We start from the raw sequence: 20724 nt of genomic DNA, 5'->3' as shown, positions 1-20724 counted from the left end.
GTTCTTTCTAGGTTGTTCCCCTACCAGCATTTTAAAATAAGATTAAGTTCTTTTGCTGTCTACCAAGGAAAACTAACCAGTATAGAAATTGGTTAGCACTGAGTGGGTTTCAGGCCAAAGATTCTTAGAAAGTGTGGAATTATAATGAAAGTGTGGTTATTGGGTGAAATGGAGCAAAGCAGTATAAGGCATCTAATCCTACTTTGTGCCATGAAAGTAACAGGCCTTCACAGCAACAGAAAGACAGCTCATCAGCTGAGGTCTGGATGGCTCTTTCCTTGGACGCATTAAGAGGACAGAAGGTGCCAGTCCACGGAGTACGTATGATGCCTGTTCAGAGTGGAACTGGGTAACAGAAAGCAAGAGGGTAAAAGGACTTATTTCCTAATAGATTTTTTTGCTTTAAGGCACGGAGTAGAACACAGGGCATTCGTGTAACATAATTGAAACACTTTTTGTAGCTTTTATTGTTCAGTCACTAAGTCAGGTCTGACTCTGTGACCCCATGGACTGCAACACCCCAGGAAAACAAACAAAAGCAGGAAGCAGGACAGGATGTGAGCCCCTGGGAGGGAGGTGTGAAGAGGAAAGGTGCTCACACCTCGGGGCGCGCAGGCACTGATCAGTGGGAGAGCAAGGGCGCTTCAGGAGCTGGGAGGCAGGCGCAGCTGCAGGCAGAACCGAGAGAGGCCCCGCACAGGTCAGCGCTGTCACTGAGGCCACCAAGGCTGTGTGGGGAGAAGCCCGCGCACCATGGGGACAGAGCCATTCAGGGCCCATGAAGGGAGAAGCAGGGTAAATCACAGCACCCTCACTCTTGGCGTACTCCTGCAGGGGCGGCGCCACTCAAACCCCACTGTAACCCGCGAAGGGCTCAGCTATGCTCCCGTGGTCAGCTGCAGGCTGGTGCTCCAGAACAGCTCAGCTGAGTCACGTCTTGCTCGGTGAGCCCTCAAGGCTGGAGCTGGGACTTAGAGTAGGGAGACATGGGCATAGCACCAAGTCTGCTTCTGGTTCCACCAGTCAAAGCAGGCCCCATAGCAAGCACGGGGCAGTATGGGAAGGGCTGACTCGATGGTGTGGCTACAGGGAAGGATGAAACATGCCAATCACTAGTGCAGACCACCTGCATTACCAGGAATTACGGAGTACAAGGTCTAGTTTAGGAGACCAGGGTTTGATCCCTGGGTTGGGAAGATCCCCTGGAGGAGAGAATGGCATCCCGCTCCAGTATTCTTGCCTGGAGAATTCCACGGACAGAGGAGCCTGGCAGGCTACAGTCTATGGGATCGCAAAGAGTCAGACATGACTGAGAGACGAACACACACACAAGGTCTAATCAGACGGCAAGATCTCTGCAAGATTATTCTAAGTAATTCATACGGTCTGTAATTTATAAGGGCTTCCCTGGTGGCTCAGCTGGAAAAGAACCCACCTGCCACTGCAGTAGACTCAAGAGACTCGGATCCCATTCCTGGGACAGGAAGATCCCCTGGAGGATGAAATGGCAACCCACTCCAATGTTCTTGCTTGGGGAATCCCATGGACACAGGGGCCTGGAGGGCTACAGTCCACTGGGGTCACAAACAGTCAGACGCAACTGAGTGCGTACCACGCACATGATTTATAAAGAAGAAAAGTAATCCTCTTACCTCTGTGTTCTTCCCACTAGTCAGCAAGCTCCTCTCCCTTGAGGCAACCACTCTGAGCAGTTGCCTGGTATCTTTCCAGAATATTCTATGCATGTGTAAGAAAATTTTTATGTGGATATTTGTTTATATGCATAAATATTCTAAAAAGTTATATATAATACTCCTTTCTACCCAAATGGTACCGCATGGAATGGTTTTTCAGCTTGCTTTCATTCATTGTCATCTGAGACCCTTTGTGTGCTTAGACAAGGCAGGTGGATATTATCATTTCACACAGTTTGGGCATAAGCTATTTTTAATATTTTTTTCTCTAAATCGTTTTGGTTTTAAAAAATATTAATTAATTAATTTAGGGGGCATGAGATTTATTATAAAGAATCCTTTATGATTATTTAAACTTCACTGTGATTTGTTTAGCTCCAGAAAAAAAAAATGCTGAAAATATTTCTCAGTTGTGCTGCTGCTGTTGCTAAGTCGCTTCAGTTGTGTCTGACTCTCTGCGACCCCATAGACGACAGCCCACCAGGCTCCCCCGTCCCTGGGATTCTCCAGGCAAGAACACTGGAGTGGTTTGCCATTTCCTTCTCCAATGCATGACAGTGAAAAGTGAAAGCAAAGCCGCTCAGTTGTATCTGACTCACAGCGACTCCATGGACTGCAGCCTACCAGGCTCCTCCATCCATGGGATTTTCCAGGCAAGAGTACTGGAGTGGGGTGCCATTGCCTTCTCCGTCTCAGTTGTGAGTGAAGCCTTTCTTCCAAATTCGACCTGTGTTGTAGGGCAACTAGGACCTCTCTGCATAAAAGAGAACGTCCACATTAAAAAAAAAAATTGCTATGACATTTTCAATCATACAGAAAGGAATAAAGTATAGTACATGCCTATATTCAATATTTTTTAAAAATAGCTTTGGTAACAAGAAAATATAATACCTGTATTATTAAAATAAGGAAATGCACCATATTTTATAATATATATTTGCTTTAAAAATAGGTTGTGAAAATCTGTCTACATGTCTATTTTCCAGGTCAATTTTAAAGTAAATTACAGACATGCTCGCACTTCTTTAGCTTGCATCTCTAAGGAAAAAACAATTTATGCTCACTTCAGCAGAACATATACTAAACAGAAGGAAAAATAACATATCTTCTATACCACCACAATATCATTATCACACAATGAAATGAATAATTTATTAATATCACTGACCAGTCCATATTCAGATTTCTTTGCTCCTCCCACCAAGACAGGTTGAAAAAGTGATTTAATTTTATCAGAAACTAATGTGTCCAGCCAAAATCACTGCAGATGGTGACTGCAGCCATGAAATTAAGACACTTGCTCCTTGGAAGGAAAGCTATTGACCAACCTAGATAGCACATTAAAAAGCAGAGACATTACTTGGCCAACAAAGGTCTGTCTAGTCAAGGCTATGGTTTTTCCCATAGTCATGTATGGATGTGAGAGTTAGACTATAGAGAAAGCTGAGTGCTGAATAATTGATGCTTTTGAACTGTATTGTTATTGAAGATTGTTGAGAATCCCTTGAACTGCAAGGAGATCCAACCAGTCCATCCTAAAGGAGATCAGTCCTGAATATTCATTGGAAGGACTGCTGTTGAAGCTGAAACTCCAACACTTTGGCCACCTGACTCAAAGAACTGAGTCATCTGAAAAGACCCTGATGCCGGGAGGGATTGCAGGCAGTGGGGGAAGGGAACGACAGAGCATGAGATGGCTGGATGGCATCACCGACTCGATGGACATGAGTTTGAGCAAGTTCCGGAAGTTGGTGATGGACAGGGAAACCTGGTGCTGCAATCCACGGGGTTGCAGAGTCAGACACGACTGAGGGACGGAACTGAACTGAACGGTGCCTTGTCTGTGAACTGGGCATATTAGCTTGTGGAGAGGAACAATGATAAACAAATGGAGACACATCTACCTCCCTGCCCACCTGCCCTCTCAGTTCTCAGCCCTCCACAGGAAAGCAGGGAGGGCCTGGGAGGAGAGAACCTGTCTGCAGTTTTATTTCTGTCCCGTCAGTTTCTGCACAGGACTTGGCACACAAGAGGTCATGAAGAAATGCCAGGTGAATTAATGAAAAAGAGAAAAATCTTCCCTGCTGGTCCAGTGGTAAAGAATCTGCCTTTCCAATGCAGGAGACACAGGTTCGATCCCTAGTCTGGGAAGAGCCCACGTGCCATGGAGCAACTTAGCCCGTGCGCCACAACTACTGAGCCTGTGTGCTAGAGCCCGCGAACCACGACCACTGAAGCTGAGCCCCCTAGAGCCTGTGCTCCACAACAAGAGAAGCCCCTGCAACGAGAAGCCCGAGCACAACTGGGGAGGGGCCCCTGCTCACTGCAGCTAGAGAAAGCCGTGCAGTCACAAAGACCCAGCACAGCCAAAACAGAAAATAAACACAGAGAGAGAACAGCCCTGAGCTGGCCAGTGTCCTGCAGGGTCAGGAACTGCAGTGTCTGAGTCTTGCCTGTATTCAAGGCATCACCCAGGCCACAGCACACAGTAGGTGCTGATAAAGGGCTTACCTGAAGGCCCAAGGGAACCATGGGGGCGTCTGCGGGGAAGAACACTGCAGGCAGAGGTCCGCTCCAGAGCCAGTGGCAATGTCGTGAGGCAGGCGCGTGACAGGCTTGTCAGCACAGCTGCGGGCCAGTTCGGCTGGAGCAGGGAAGGGAAAAGAAGGGAGGCCTGGCAGGGCTGGGGAGGGCACCGGCGAGTCCGCGTGCGGCTGGATGGCCAGGGGGAGGACTTTGACTTCCTGAAGTGGGTATATTACAACGGTCTTAATTACGTTTAATGGGATCCGCCTGGCTCCTGGGTGAAGAACGGAGCATCGGGGTGCCGGTGGGGACCTCCACCGTCCATGAAATGAGCATTCTTGCACGTGACAGAGCTGAAATAAATAACTACAGCTCTATGGTTTATCCCAGGTGGCTCCGTGGTAAAGAATCCGCCCGCAATGCAGGAGATGCTGGTTCCATCCCTGGGTCAGGAAGATCCCCTAGAACACGAAATGGCAACCCACTCCATTATCCTTACCTGGGAAATCCCATGGACAGAGAAGCCTGGTGGGCTAGAGTCCATGGGGTCACAAAGAGTCGGACACAACTTAGTGACTTAACAACAACAAACCAACTCTAAATTTTTTTTCTTTATAAATCTATTTTTCACTTGGACAAGTCTCCCCTTTCAACTCACTGCTTCTGTTCCAGGAATACTTGCTTGTGCATGCTAAGTCACATCTGACTCTTGACCTCCCCAGGGACTGTAACCCGCCAGGTACCTCTGTCCATGGGATTCTCCAGGCAGGAATACTATAGTGGATTGCCATTTTCTTCTCCAGGGGATCTTTCCGGTCTAAGGATAAATCTGCATCTCCTGTATTGGCAGGTGGATTCTTTACCACTGTACCACTTGACCCATTTTTCCAGGAATATTTAACACATTAAAAAAAATAGTGATCTTTCAAGACCCAGAAATCTTTTCCCAACATCTACAAGAATATAATTGCTAAAAAAGAAATATTTCATTTTATTTTCTGCACTGGTCAACACATTTTACAAACAACATGTTTAATACAGCTTACATATCCTCATTTACATTTTCAGTCACGACAGTTTGTTCCAACTCTAAATGAAGCCAGTTTCATCCTGAATGTTGGTGACAGTGAATCTATAATGAATCTCTTAGCTTGCTACATGTGCTAAGTTGCTTCAGTCGTGTCCAACTCTTTGCAACCCATAGACTGTAGCCTGCCAGGATCCTCTGTCCATGGAATTCTCCAGGCAAGAATACTTGAGTGGGTTGACCATTTCCTTCTCCAAGGGACCTTCCCAACCCAGGAATCAAACCTGGGTCCCCTGCATTGCAGGCAGATTCTTTACGCACTGAGGGAAGCCCTTCTTGGCTTGAGTTCATATGAAATGAGACTCTCCCGTCTGCAACCAATAAAACCCTAAAGAATGGAACAGCTGAGGCATGTGTTTCTTTTAAGGGCCAGCTGTGGCTTGTTGGATGCAATCAGCCAGAGACAGGACTGGAGAGAGAGAAGCCAACACTTCACCTGCCCTAATTTCTGTAACAAACTCAGAAGAGACCACTCGGGAAGTCCTATTAAAACAAAATGACTCAAAGAGCCTAAATACACGTACACATACACAGGGAGTTTAAACAGCAGGATGGTGATATTGACCACTATTAGACAAGGTAAAACTTAAGGCAAGGGATTACATTAGTTAAAGACAATCATTTCCTATTGGGCAAAGGATTAAGAGTCAGATTTAAACCAACATTTATTGCGTGCCTACCCTATACTTGGCACTGTGCTGGGTGTTTTACATGTATTACTAAGTTGACAAAGACATAACAATGCTGTATATATTATATGCACCAAATTACACAGCTGCTAAATACACAAAGTATATATTAATAAAAATAGATCGACAAATTAATCAATACTAACATTTTTACAGAGCCTTATTGGTTTTTGACATGTAGGTTTGGACAAAACTAAATAGCATGTGATTCTGAACAACATAATTGATAAGTTAATTAACCGACATGTAGTTTTGAATTCTACAGACAGAAAATATATATTCATCTTAAATGTCCATGAAACATACACAGACACTGGGTATGTTCTAGGCCAGGATAAAAGCTTCTTAAAATGTTCTGAAAGCAAACATGTGATGGCCCACATTCTCTGCTCACAGTGCAGTGAATCAGGGAGAAACCTCTTTTTAAATAGACCTTGTCACTGAGTTTCAAATCACTTTAGAAACCCTGCAATAAAATACTTAGGCAACAACAAGATAAACAAGAACACAAATTATTCAACTTTGAGATGTGACCAAGGCTATAACCAGAAGTACATTTATATTATTAAATGCACTATTACAGCAAATAGTTTTATAAAAAGAATATAAATAGGGGGTCAACTTAAAAATTGAGACAAGGAATAGAAACAACAACAAAAAAATAAACCCAATACGTGTTAAAGGAAAAAAAATTATAAACTAGAGAAATAATGGACATAAATCCTAATGCTGTTTCTTCAGAAAAATAATAAACTAGATAAAACTTTGACAGATCAAAGGCAGAATAGAGAGAGAATAAAGAGAAGATTTTGTTAAATTATATTGGGGTTGACCAAAAAATTCATTCAAGTTTCCCTCTACCACCTTACAAAAGAACCCAAATGAACTTTTTGGCCAAGCCAAAAAATATCGTTCATAATTAAGCTAATCATCTGGAGGAAAATATTTAGCGGAATGAAGAATAGTCTAGGGGGCAAAAGAATACTATAAATCATCAAAATTAGTGGAGTTAAAAAGTATTAATAAGTTGAAAACAAGAGAAGAAACGGAAAAGCCACGTAAGAACACATGGAAATTTCCCTTCCGTAGCTCTAGGACCTAATCCCTTTCCTGAATTCTTTCCACACATCCAAGAATGGATACTTCTTACACTACAAGAAAGGGCTTCCCTGGTGGCTCAATGGTAAAGAATCTGCTGGCCAACACAGAAGACCCAGTATCCCTGAGTTGGGAAGATCCCCTGGAGGAGGAAATGTCAACCCACTCCAGTAATCTTGCTTGGGAGATTCCATGGACACAGGAGCCTGGTGGGCTATCGTCCATGGGGTCACAAAGAGTCAGACACGACTGAGCACAGCATAAACTACAGAAAGTATTTGAAAGCACAGCAAAAGGTCAAACATTACTCACGTCCTTCTATGATGCAAGCTTAGCCACAATGCCAAAATGAAACAAAGACAGCACCAATCTTATGTAAGAAGATAGATGCAAGAATCCTACATAAAATATCAAGGAACAGAATTCAGTATCTGAAAAGCCAGGTGTGCCACCATCCTGAGAATGCAAAGGTGATTTGTAATTGAGAAACTGACTCGATTTCATTGCTTGTATGTTGCACACATGTTCACCTTCTCTGAAGTCACGATGCATCTTCCACTTGGCAACATCTTACATTTAAGCAGCATTCTGTTTCTCAGGAGTACACAAAATAATACGCATTGACAATCGAAGATGTCTTCAGTTCAGTAAAATACAGTAATGCAAAAAACCACACATGAAAAGGCAAAACCCCAAAGAAAAGTCATCTCAATGGATGTGTAAAAGGCATTTGATAATATTCAAGACCTATTCCTGATTTTTTAAACCAGGGCTCTTCCTTAACATGACACAAGGCATCTATTTTGAAACAAGAGCCACCTTTATAGTTAAATGTGAAACATCATGGGCATCCCAGTTAAAACCAGGAACAGAAAGATCACACACACTACCAACACTATGGTCGTTTGCTGTGGAGCTTTCGACCACTCCACAAAGCCCTGCAACAGAAACAAAGAAGAAGTGTAAGTATCAGTGGGGGAGGGAGCCACCATCTTCACTGGTAAGAAAGTGGGGTTATAGAACTGGGAATGAAACAGTGTATCAGGGACTTCCCTGGTGGTCCAGTGGTTAAAACTCCATGCTCCCAATGCAGGCGGCTGAGGTTTGACCCCTGGTCAGGGAACTGGATCCCACACGCCACAACTAAGAAGCAACTAAGAATTCACACACGCAACTAAAGATCCCACATGCCTCAACTAAGACCCAGTGCAGCCAAATAAATAAACTAAAAATTAAACACGAAAAAGAAATGGCGTGTCAGCTGTAGAGCTGTTTTAATTAAAAACTCTGCAAACACCTGGATGGGAGGGGAGCTTAGGGGAGAATGGATACATGTATATGTATGGTTGAGTCCCTTTGCTCTTGAAACCACCACAACGTTGTTGATAAGCTATACTTTAGTACAAAATAAAAAGCTTAAAGCTTGAAAAAAAAACCAAACAGAAATAAAATAAAATCACAGGTGTGGTGTCTCTTCTTCTCTCGGATATTCAAGAATAAACCTTCTGGGACTTCACTGGTGTCTCAGTGGCTAAGATTCTGAGCGCCCAATGCTGGGGGCCCCGGTTCAATCCCTGATCAAGGAACTGGATCCCACATGCTGCAATTAAGACCTGGCATGACTGACTAAATAAATAAAGAATAATAAAGAAAGAAAGAAAGGATAAACCTCCTGGCCCACAGAACTACTTTCTTCTTTCCTGGAGCCATCCCACTGGGAGCCAGCACTTATTTCTGCACTACCAAGTTTGGTTGTGAGCTTGCCTCCTCCCACCTTGTGTCAACAAAGCCTTTTTCTGGCTTGAGCCAGTCAAGTTGGATTTCTGATATCTGATTGGCAGATGGGACCCTCACATGTTGCCAAGAGTGATTATACGCTTTCTTTCTAATACGTAAAATAAATATGTAAATAAAAGAACCACTGTTATTATGTCACATATTGATGTCTTATGCCCCCACAAAGAAAACAGTAGGTCTTCCAATGAAAGGAACATGCTCGATCATTCTTTTTGGTTTTACTCAGTGTACTTGGATTAAAACACAGTAGGTAATTAGTGGATGGAGGGATGGAAGGATGAGTAGGCAAAGGGGTGGATGAAAGGAGGCACGTCCTCCCAACGGTCAACAAGTAGTAGATGGGTGAATGGGTGAGTAGACAGACGTGTGGATAGAAGGACGGGTGAGTGGGTGGGCTGAATGGATGGAGTGACTGCATATGGATGAGGAGGATGAGTGGGCACACAGATAACTGTATATATGGACTGATGGAACGTGTGTGAATGAGCAGGCAAATGAAAGGCTGGGTGGGTGAATCAGAGGACAAATGAATGGAGGCTGGGTGTTCAATGGGTAGATGGATGAATGGATTGGTAGAAGGGTGAGTGGATGGGAGAGTTGAGGGATGGATACAGAAGTGGATGGATGGCCTCAGATGGATCCATGGGTGGATTATGGATGGATGGGTGGATAATGGCTGGCTGGCTGGATGAATGGGTGATGGATGATGGATGAATGGGTGGATAATGAATGGATAGATGAATGATGGGGGATGGATGGATGGATGGGTGATGGATGATGATGGATGAATGGGTGATGGGTGGAAGATGGATAATGGATGGATGTATGAACACGTGATGGATGGATGGATGGGTGATGGATGGATGATGATGGCTGGATGGATAATGGATGGGTGGATGAATGAACAGGTGCTGGATGGATGGATGATGATGGCCGGATGGATGATGGATGGATGGCTGGAGAGATGAATGGGTGATGGATGGATGGATAATGGATGGTTGGATGGATGATGGATGGATGGATGGATGGATGGATGGATGAATGGGTGATGGATGGATGGATAAAGGACGGATGGATGAACATGTGATGGATGGATGGCTGGAGGGATGAACGGGTGATGGATGGATGGATGATGATGGCTGGATGGATGAATGAATGGGTGATGGATGGATGGATGATGATGGCTAGATGGATGATGGATGGATGGATGCGTGGGATGGGTGGATAATGGATGGATGGATGAACGGGTGATGGATGGATGGGTGGAATGGGTATATGGATGAGTAGGTAGATGAAAGCTTGGGTGAATAAATGAGAGGACAGATGAATGAATGGTTAATTCATGAAGCATTTATGAGTGAAGGGTTGGAGGGTATACATGGATGGAGTTACATCCACCACCTGATACCTTCCACTCCACGTCTGATGACTACAGAACACATCCTGTTTCTCACCAGCGACCTCATGGGGCTCACATCCCCAAATAGACTTCTGTGGGGCCGGGAGATTCCAGGCTGAGGAAGGGAGTGTGACAGTCCACTGAGAACTGCAGAGAGGGGTCCCATCAAAAGAGGAAGGAGTCCCCAGCTCACCTGAGAGTCCTCGGACTCATCGTCTTCCTCTACCGAGTTCCACTCCTGGGGAACCACAGTCTCGGGAGAAGGTAGGTCTGGGCGAGGGCGGGAATGGAGGAGAAAGGAGTCATGAGCGAGCAAGCAGGCCAGCTGGATGGGTGCTGCTTTCTTTCACCCACCGCACCTTTCCTGCTTATATCCTAACACACACACACACACACACAGACACACACACACACAGACACACACACACACAGTGCATGTATGTGGTTCGGGTGGGGTGGAGAGAAGAAGGAACCTGAGTTCTGATCCCCTTTCTGCCACTAACTACCCAGGAGGCTTAAACGGAGTCACCTGATGGGACTCACCACCTGAGCCTCTATTCCACCACCTGGTAAATGGGCACAATAGTTCCTTTCTTACAGCCCTCTGGCAAAAACTGAGGGAGGGAGCAGAAGTAAAAGCCACACAGTTAAGCCAGGAGGATGGAGGCTCCCCCAGCTTCCAGCCACCAGTGAAGAAATCTCCCCATATTCGAATCTCAACATTCTTGTCACCGCTCAACTGGAGAGAACCGGGGGTGGAACCAAAGATGGGTATTTCCCACTATTTTGCTCCTAGGTCCTGCCAGGTGCCCCAAACCTCCTCCTCGCTGCTGGAAGTGATGTTTCTGTTCCCCACATCTTGGTCGCAGGCCTGCTCATCTCCTGGGGAAGAAGGAAGAACCCTTTCCTGGTAGAAGGTTCAGCCATCATTCTGCTATGGGGGTGCCGTTCAGGTTGTCCCCTTCTCAGCAAATGACACCACCCTCTGTACAACCCATGAGCTGCTAGGTTGCCAGGAGAGGCTGAAAAAGTGCCTGTGACCTGGGGTCTTCCATATCTTGTTTGTCCTAAGAACCCTTCAACCTCCCTGATGAGAAATAGCCTGAACAAGCTTGCTGGAGACACACGGCCATAAGTCACCACCTCCAACCGTCCAGACACCCCAGTAAGGCCGTCTCAGATGGACCAGCTGCCTTTCACCCACTGCGGCTGCACAGTGGGAACAAACACAGGCAAGGGCAGCAGGACTCTCCCTGAGGCCACATGCACTGCCAGCCTGCACACTCATCAACAGACAATGACTGTGGCTTTAAGCCACTCAGTTCTGGACTGACTTGTTACACAGCAGAAAGCTGACTGACACAAGACTCCATTAAAAAACGTGCTGAATGGAGCCGCGGGATGAAGTCCCCTTTCCCCAGGCTCTGCCATGGCCTCCGCCATCCCCGTCTCCTGCGGGCCCCGGCCCTCACCTCTCTCGTTGCTGCCGCAGCCAGAGGCCCCAACCTCCACAGCCACCCAGTCCTCAGCAAAGGCGGCACGCTTCTCCCAGGCCTTGTTCTCCCGAGGCAGCAGCGTCTTTGCCCTCTCGGGCTCAAGTAGCCCCCGGATCTGCTCAGGTCTGAGACTCTGCATCTCTTCAGAACATGGAACTTGAAAGACAGGCTACTTCTCCCTAGTTCCAGGGTCCTGCTGAGCCCCCCAGGGAACTGGAGTCGGGACCTGAGGACCGACAGACATTCAGTCACTCAACAAATATTGACAGAGTGCTAGTCTTGTGCCAGGACAATTCCTGGGTGCCAGAGAAACAGAGGATGAGAAGATTAGATAACATCAGTGGCTAGTGGACATGAATCTCAGCAAACTCCAGAAGATAGTGAAGGACAGGGGAGCCTGGTGGGCTGCAGTCCATGGGGTCGCACAGAGTCAGACACGACTGAGCGATCGAACAGCAACCACAGAGATATAGCGCTGAGCAGAACAGAGTTCCCCTCTTGGGACTTGCTCTCTAGTGGCAGGAAGTGGGGCAGACAGACAATATGTCAAATGATGATAAATGCTCTGCTGCTGCTAAGTCACTTCAGTCGTGTCAAACCCTGAGTGTTGTAACTAAGGCTTTGCATAGACAAAAATAAATAAATACTTTAAAATGAAATGTTCTTTAATACTCTCATTTTATATCTTGTCAACTTGACAAGTGACAGCCTCCTGAATTTCAAGTTGGCAAGATATAAAATGACAGTATTAAAGAATATTTCATTTTAAACTAGATTTTTTTTCTTGTCTCCTCCCTCCTCCCCCGCCCCCTCACCTGCATTCTCTCCACTTTCCATGCCTTCTCAACCTTCGGCTAAAACACGCGGTTATTTACATCTCATATTAAAGCCAAAATACAATGTCACCAAGGACCTACTGAACAGCACAGGGAACTCGACTCAGTGTTCTGCAACAACCTCAATGGGAAAAGAGCACATGCAAGTGCAAGTGTAACTGATTCACCTCCCTGAAGACCTGAAACGAACAGGACACTTTGAACCAGCTGCGCCCCAATATGAAATAAACAGCCTAAAGCAATAAACGCTACTCCCTATGGGGGCTGTCTCACTACTTTCCGGCCAAGGCTAGTTTTTGCTTTTGTTTTCTTGGGAAACGTTGTCTGTGCTCGCAGCCTCCTGTCCGCACCCCCTCCACACTCCCGAGCCCACAACGCAGTTGCAAACGGCAGCCCCAGGGTCTAACCTGGCCCCACCACCTGTGCGGCTGGCTTACACGATGTCTTCCTTTCAAGCGTTTGAAATAATTATTGGCATTTTAAAATGCGGACGATGTCAACGGAAAATACAGATTACCAGTGTTTCCTCAAGAAATCAAAAGATGGGGGCCACTGGGCCCGCGTCTTCACTGGTCAACAGTGGCTGGGCAGAACGGGGCGGCTTGTCCACACAGAGCCCTGGAGCGCGCCTTTGCCGCAACTCCACTACTCCGTTTCCTCTCGCACGCACGCCTCCGTTGAGACCTCTTCATGTTTTCCTTACAACAGAGAATTTCTTAGACCCGTATTTCATTTTCAGAGGGTGGAAGGGGGCTCTCGATTTATTTTTTTACACTCCGTCTGTTCGTATTATCTGCTGAACTGCATGCGGGTCCGTAGTTCCCCCATCAGGGATCGCACCTGTGCCCTCTGTATTGGGAACATGGAGTCTTAACCTCTAGACCACCAGGAAGTCCCTGTGATCTTTTTCTAAATGATTATTCAGGAGTATACTCAGTGGGTTACATTATGCAAGGTGGTTAATACATGCAACGTCCTAGAACAAGAACATAAAGCCAGCTTTAGCCCCTCGAAGTAAATGATCACATATCAAGTAGTTAACGGTGTGTTTTAGCTGAGGGGTCAGACGCGACTGAGCGACTGAACTGAACTGAAGAAGGCATGTGAAGTGGAGAGAATGCAGGTGCGGGGGTGGGGGAGGGAACACGAGCCCCCAGCCCAAGTCAGAAGATGCAGAACCCCGTTCATGGAGGAGGGAGCAGGGGCACAGGACAGAGAGAAATCTGCGGGTGTGACAGGGGTGTGTGTGTGTCAACTCACACCTAAGAGCCTCAACTATCATTTTATCGTATTATCACAGTAACGGGTCATCCTCTGAGAAGGCCGGACCATGACACTATTGCGACCACACTGGCTCTGCCATTGGTTGCAGCAGGCGTGTAAGACAACAGATTGTCATCTTTACTGCTGTAATGTGCTAAGCATTATATACTAGGTAGTATCTAGTTTGTTTCAGGTGGAAAGTATTGAGTTTCCATTTTGAATGCGTTTGGACTAAACAAACAATAAACTACGGATGTCTGAATAAAGGAGGAGGAGGCCGGAGACGCAGTAACCACCACCTTCACCACGGTAAAGTAACACTGCAACTGCCGCTTCCTGGCGCACCCCGGGGTCAGGCACTGCGGAGAACTCCGCGTCTTCCCATAACCTAATCCTCGCCGCCGCCCGTTCTCCGCGGCAGCTACTGTCACAAGTCTATAGTGTTACAGACTGGGAAGGCCCTTGATCAAAGGCACGCAGCTAACGGGAGCCAGGCAGGGACCCTAAAACCCGACCGACTCCAGCGCGCGCGCTCCTCGCCCGTGCAGGTGGTACACACGTGACCAGGCAGACACACGGCGAACACATGCTCGGGGGCGCAGGCACGGGCACACAGGTACGGCGCGGTTAACACGCGGCTCACACCCCGGACCCCCGCAAGACCGGAGCACCCACGCACGCAGCTGACTCGCCAGGCAGGCAGGGCGGTTCCCAGTTCCTCGCACGTAGGCTAAAAACCCTGTGCGACCCGCACGAGGCAGGCAGACAGGGCGGGACGGAGAAACCGGGCGAACTGCAGCCCCAGCCCAGCCCACTGCCACTCGCGGGACCTGGACACTAGCCCCCCAGACCCACACCCCCTGGGGCTCCTTTTCTTCCCCACCTTATTAGCATTCACACCCGCTCGCATCCACGCTCAGACGCGCGCGTCCCCGACCCGCCGTCCGAGCCCCCAGCCCCTTTTCCCCGCTCCGCTCCTGCCCGCGGGGTCCCTCGGAGGACTCACCCTCCCCAAACACACCCTGTCCAGCGCCGCAGAGCTGGCGCCGCAGGGACCGCGGCTGCGCAGACGCGGAGGCTGCAGGCGGGAGGTGGGGAAGTTGGAGAGGGCGAGCGGCCTTCTCCCCTCCGGCCCCCACCTCCCGGGAAGCCAGCGCCTGCAGGGGCGGGGGAGGAGAGCGGAGGGGCGACGGTGACCACGTGTCAGCAGTGTAGTTGTGGGGCTGTGGGGCTGCGCACGCGGTGAGCGGGGGCCAGAGTGGAACGAGCCTTCTAGCCCCGGCCGAATGGGCACGTTCCCGGCTGCGGACGCCCGCCGAGACCAGCAACTTCCCAGGCCTCTTGGTGGTTCCTAGTCTACAACCAGCACCTGGGGTGGGGGAAGGCAGAAGGAGACGGGGCAGGGGTGTGACAGTGCGGGGACCCTGAGGCCAGACCGCCTGCCGTCAGAGACTGCCTTTGCCACTAGCTTGTCCTTGGGTGTGTCACTTGTTTCCCATTCTGTTAAGTGGGAAGAACTACGTTTACCACCTGCCAGGACTGCTCTGAAGGTAAAAAGTAAAGAAGGTATATACTCTGCTTAACAGCTATTAGCTGTGGTTGCTAAGTTGCTCAGTCATGTCTGACTCCTTGTGACCCCATGGACTGTGGCCCACCAGGCTTCTCTGTCCATGTTCCCAGGAAGTGGGAACTGGAGTGGGTTATCGTTTCTTTCGCCAGGGGATCTTCCCAATTCAGGGATCGAACCCTAGTCTCCTGCATTGGCAAGTGGATTCTTTACCACTGAGCCACCAGGGAAGCCCCTATTAGGTGTTAGCTGCTATTATTATCAATAATACAATATAATGAACTCTGCCAAATCGCTCTCCTGGAGACTATATCAAAACTTAAAACTTTCGACAAAGTCATAGTTGGGGAAGGGGTGGAAATAGTCTTCCTTTACAGTCTTATTTTCTTTTTTTTAAAAAATTATTTATTTGGCTGCACTAGGTCTTAGCTGTGGCGCACAAACTCTTGGAGTAGCCCCTGCTTGCCACAACAAGAGAAAACCCGTGCAGGAGTGCACAGCCAACGCAATTAAAAACAAAAACAAAAAAAACTTGGGCCAGCACATATGACCACTGTTCTGACAGAAGTAGAGTGCTGTTGGCATCTCTTCAGGGCTCCATGACTAGCTGAAAATTCATTCATTCATTTGACAAATAATTACGAAACAGTTGCTAGGTGCTACATGCTTGTTGTGGGTAACTAGGCCAGTCAAGACATATGGCTTAATAAAGTTTACATGCTAGTAATGACGTTAAGACAAAAGGCAAATAAATTAAAAAATACAAAATATAGTTTGTGCTAATTCTATGAAGTATGCAATGTAATCAATGTGATAGTAATAGTGAGGCCACTTTAGATGGGAGTTGCTTTTTTGGCCACACTTCAAGGCACGGGGATCTTAGTTTTCTGACCAGGGATCAAACCTGCGACCCCTGCAGTGGACGTGTGGAATCGTAACCACTGGATCACCAGAGAAGCCCGGGACTTGATCTTTTTTAAGTGGCAGCGGTATTTTGAGCTTAATCCTGAAAGATGGCAAGGAGCCAGTTATGCAAGAATTTGAGGCAGGGAGAATAGCATGCACGAAGGTCCAGAGGGACAACAGGGAGGCCAGTGTGACCAGAGTGGTCAGGCAAGGGAGAGAGTGATTGGGGATAATGTCAGAGAGGCATCCAGGACTTCGAAAGCCACAGTAACATCTTTGAATGTTATTGTAGTTGTGCTGGGAATTCATGGAAGGGTGTGATATAATACGGTTTAAAATTTCAAAGCATCACTAAAACTATTATACAAGAAATGATATAGAAGGGGCTATAGGTTCAATGACTTCCCAAGGTGGCGCAGTGGTAAAGAACCTGGCTGCCAATAAGAGACGAGGGGTTCCACCCCTGGGTGGGGAAGACCCCCTGGAGGAGGAAATGACAACCACTCCAGTATTCTTGCTTGGAGAATCCCATAGACAGAGGAGCCTGGTGGGCTACAGTCCATGGGGGTATGAAGAGTTGGACACAACGGAGCTCTCACTGGTCTTCATCATCACAGGCAGTGGGAGGGTCAGTTAGGTTGCTGCAATGAACCAGGCGAGAAATGATGGAGTGAGGTGGTGACAGTGTGTGTGGAAAACAGTGGACAGATACAATGAATAGTTTAGAGTTGAAGCTGAGAGTCCACAAGCATGGGTGGAATGAGAGGAGAGGAAAGATTTTTGAGCCATGAACCCAGCCAGTTGAGTGCCCTGTGGTGCACTAAGTAGGATCATGTTTGTGTGTGTGTGTGGAGAAAATCCAAGATTCCGTTTGGTGCATGTTAAGCGTTCAATGCCTGAGTTTCTGAGATCAGCACCAGGAGAGACTGGATTACTCAGATATCAGCATTCAAGGACCCTGCGGGTTAGGGTTGGGTGCGGGCTCAAAACTGCTCAAAAAAGACATGCATCCAGCAGGTGGTGCTGGTTCAGTCGCTAAGTCATCTCTGATTCTGCAACCCCATAGACCGCAGCCCACCAGGCTCTTGTCCATGGAATTCTCCGGGCAAGAACAGTGGAGTAGGTTGCCATTTCCTTCTCCAGGGGATCTTCCCGACCAAGGGATCGAAACCTGGTCTCTTGCAATGCAGGCGGATTCTTTATGGCTGAACCACCAGGAAGTTCTGCATACCGTAAAGGCCAATGGGGAAAGTAGGTTCCCTGCTCTGTCCGTGGTGCTGAACCCGCTGGGTGTGTGCTGTCCGTGGTACTGAACCTCTAGGCAACCGAGCTGGAGATTCTCTCTCCTCCTCCTTCCTCCCTGCCTCCTTCTCTGTCACTTTTCAAAGTACCTATCCTCCTGACCCTGCTAGTGCCTGGAGATAAAGCTCTCTGGGCTCTGGGGAGTGTGGAATGAATGCAAAAGAGCGAAAAACAAACGAAGAAACTGCAGTCATTTTGGTTCTTAGGACGGCAGGACCTGGATACTACTTACTGGAATTACTAACACAAAGTCTCCAAAGCATCTGTGAGAGAAATGTACAAATGTATGAAAAGGAAAACAAGGGAAGGATGCGCCAGGATTCAGGTTGTTGGTTATGTTGGCCTGGGGGCAGCAGGGAAATGAGATGGGGAATGCTCGATGAGTGTGCGTGTGCGCGCGCGCACACACTCAGTCATGTTTGATTCTTTGTGACCCCATGGACCGTACCCCGTCAAGCTCCTCTGTTCATGGGATTTCCCAGGCAAGAATACTGGAGTAGGTTACCATTTCCTTCTCCAGGAAACCATATCTTCTGCACTGCAGGTGGATTCTTTACTACTGAGCCATCAGGAAAGCCCCTATATAAGTATATATAACTTACTGACGAGGCTTCGTTTTGATCTTGTGAGGTGGGAACTGCAAGAAGGATATTATTGTAACATATAAAAACATCAGGACTATATTTTATGCTACCTTGAATTGTAAATATTTGAAATCAAGACCTTTTTAGTGGCACTTTTTGAAATGACAGGAAGCCTTTTGCAATTAAAAAAAAACTCAAAAATCCATACTTGCAAATGACTGTGTAAACTGTTATTTTTGTATCATTTTAGTTGGTGAATAAACGTGCCAACCATCTTTCATTAGGATTAGACTCAAATTATGTGGGATTTGAATTGGGTAAGATTTTTTTTTGCCCATTCCACAGGGCATGTGGGATCTTAGTTCCCTGACCATGGATCAAACCCATGCCCCCTGCATTGGAAGCATGGAGTCTTAACCAGTGGACCATCAGGGAAGACCCGAAAACCTACTAATTTTGTTAAAACAATTAACAAAGACAAAAGTTCGTGACAGATCATCACATCTCTCTGTCTTCTTTTTTGACTGCGATAGCTTAGTTCCCCAACCAGCGATTGGCAGTGGCAGCATGGAATCTTAACCACTGGACCACCAGGGAAGTCCCAAGATCCTCAAATCTCAGCATGACAAAACTCAAGAGATAAAATTGGTTTTACTTGAATTCCAGGTTCACAGGAAGCATTTTCTTATTTGGGAATCAGGAGTAAGGGTGCAAACTAACTTTTCTTCCTGACTATGGGATACCATGACAGGGTGTGGGCAGGGCTGGTTTCATTGGAGGCCTCTCTCCTTGGCTTCCAGATGGTGGTCCTCTTGTGGCCTCTTCACGTGTCTGTCGCTTTGCCTACGTGTGGCCTCATGTTTCTCTGTCAGGAGGACACAAGTCCTTGGTTTAGCACCCAGCCATATGACCTCACAGAGTCCTATTTATCTTCAATGCAGTCACGTTCTGAAGTCACTGGGTGTTAAGGTCTCAGCATTCAAATTTCGGGGGAACATGTGCAATCTACAATGTCCCCAAACGGCTAGAAACTGAGCCTTTTGTAACTGTGGCTGCTGTCTCCCTGGCAGTGGTGAGCGTGAGCACTCGCTTTGCATTTTGGGGTGCGGGGGAGACAGCGACCCCTCGTCCCCCATCCCTTCCTCACTTTCCTTCCTTCGTGCTGCTGAGTCAGTCCTGCCAGAGATCGCATTTCCCACTTGCAACCGGGAAGGGGCGCGAACCCCTCCAGTGGAAGGTGCTGAGACTGCTGTGTCCAGGAAAGCCTGGGCCTCGGCCAGCTGCCCTTCCCCCGGCCACTGCCTGGACGCTGACCCCCAGGGCGTCTCCAGAAGCGGGGGGCTGGAGGTGGGGGGGTACTGACTGCACGATCTGCCTGAACAGACGGTCAAATGCAGCCTGAGGGATGGTCATCTCCACTTCGTCCTGGACGTGCCCTGGGACAACATCTCCCAGCCGCCACGTACGTCTGAGGGGAGCTGGCTGTGAACCGCGAGGCACGTGAGGGGACACACTGGGCCGCTTCTCCTCCGGGTGCTGAGACATGGATCAGACTCACCTCCTCCAGGCTGGAATGCTTGTGGGTTGGCAGCCGGCTCTGACCAGCCCTGCGTCCCCACGGATGGAGGGATGGAGGTCCCAAATGACCACAAGGAGTGGGACTACGTCAGTTTTTTGGTCCGAAACAGAGGTGAGAGAGCGAGCGAGGGCGGGGTCTCTGCTGTCTGCGGCTGTGTTGCTGGGACCTGTCGCTTAGCTGCACCCGACTGCCCTATTATCGACTCCAGAGATGCCCACTTTTTTAGTCTCTCAGTTTTGTCCTATGCTTCTGTGACCCCACAGACTGCAGCCCGCCAGGCTCCTCTGTCCATGAGATTGTCCAGGCAAAAATACTGGAGAGGGTTGTCTTTTTCTCCTCCAGGGGATCTTCCCGACCCAGGGATCAAACCTGTGTCTCCTAAATTGGCAAGAGGGTTCTTTACCACTGAGCCAGCTGGGAAGCCCAGAGAGGCCCACTACCCCCTTTTTAAAGTACAGTGAACCGCGTGAACCGCGGCAGAGAGGGCTACAAGGAGCCTGCTGAGTCACAGCTGGTGCTCACCCACCTGTGTCCACCCAGGGCTCACACTTGGCCTGGGGGTCATGGTCACTCTCCCGGCCACACACCACCCCCAGCCCTGAGCAGGAACCTGGTCACATGACCTCTGGTCCTGCCGATGGAGACCAAAGTCAGAGCAAAGAGATGTGACCTGGAGCCTCTCGGGCTCCACCCCCATCCCGGGGTCAAGAGAGCCCAGAGGACAGGCAGGACTGCGGGCCCTCCCGGAGACTGCAGCAGTGAGAGCGTTTCCCAAAGAAAATGTCAGAACAGACATTTGTTGTGCAGCAGAACCCCACGGTCATGATAAAAGTGAGAGGGCCATCCGACTTTAAATGTTAGCCTCCAGCAGCATGATGACCTTGGGGCTGGCTTCCGCAAG

At 48.2% G+C, this 20724-nt stretch overlaps 2 protein-coding genes across 2 annotated transcripts in view; both read right to left on the bottom strand.

Annotated features, from left to right (window-relative positions):
- Nucleotides 1-4987: 4987 nt before the first annotated feature.
- Nucleotides 4988-11925, bottom strand: SMIM17 (small integral membrane protein 17). The gene is made up of 3 exons (XM_088830449.1): nucleotides 11763-11925; nucleotides 10484-10560; nucleotides 4988-8032 (listed from the first exon to the last, which is right to left on the bottom strand). The coding sequence occupies exons 1-3, from the start codon at nucleotides 11923-11925 to the stop codon at nucleotides 7922-7924; spliced, it is 351 nt and encodes a 116-aa protein (XP_088686575.1). The 3' UTR covers nucleotides 4988-7921.
- The window catches only part of ZNF71 (zinc finger protein 71), a 30409-nt gene continuing 21572 nt past the window's right edge, over nucleotides 11888-20724 (bottom strand). The window contains exon 4 of the mRNA XM_055410651.2: nucleotides 11888-12012. The gene's annotated coding sequence lies outside the window, so the exon portion shown is untranslated. The remainder of the gene's footprint in view (nucleotides 12013-20724) is intronic.

Source organism: Moschus berezovskii, chromosome 22 (genome assembly GCF_049115385.1).
Source record: "Moschus berezovskii isolate FMDL1 chromosome 22, NW_MosBer_1.0, whole genome shotgun sequence".
NCBI lineage: Eukaryota > Metazoa > Chordata > Mammalia > Artiodactyla > Moschidae > Moschus > Moschus berezovskii.
The sequence above is the reverse complement of the archived record's forward strand: the minus strand, read 5'-3'. Positions and strand labels throughout refer to the sequence as shown.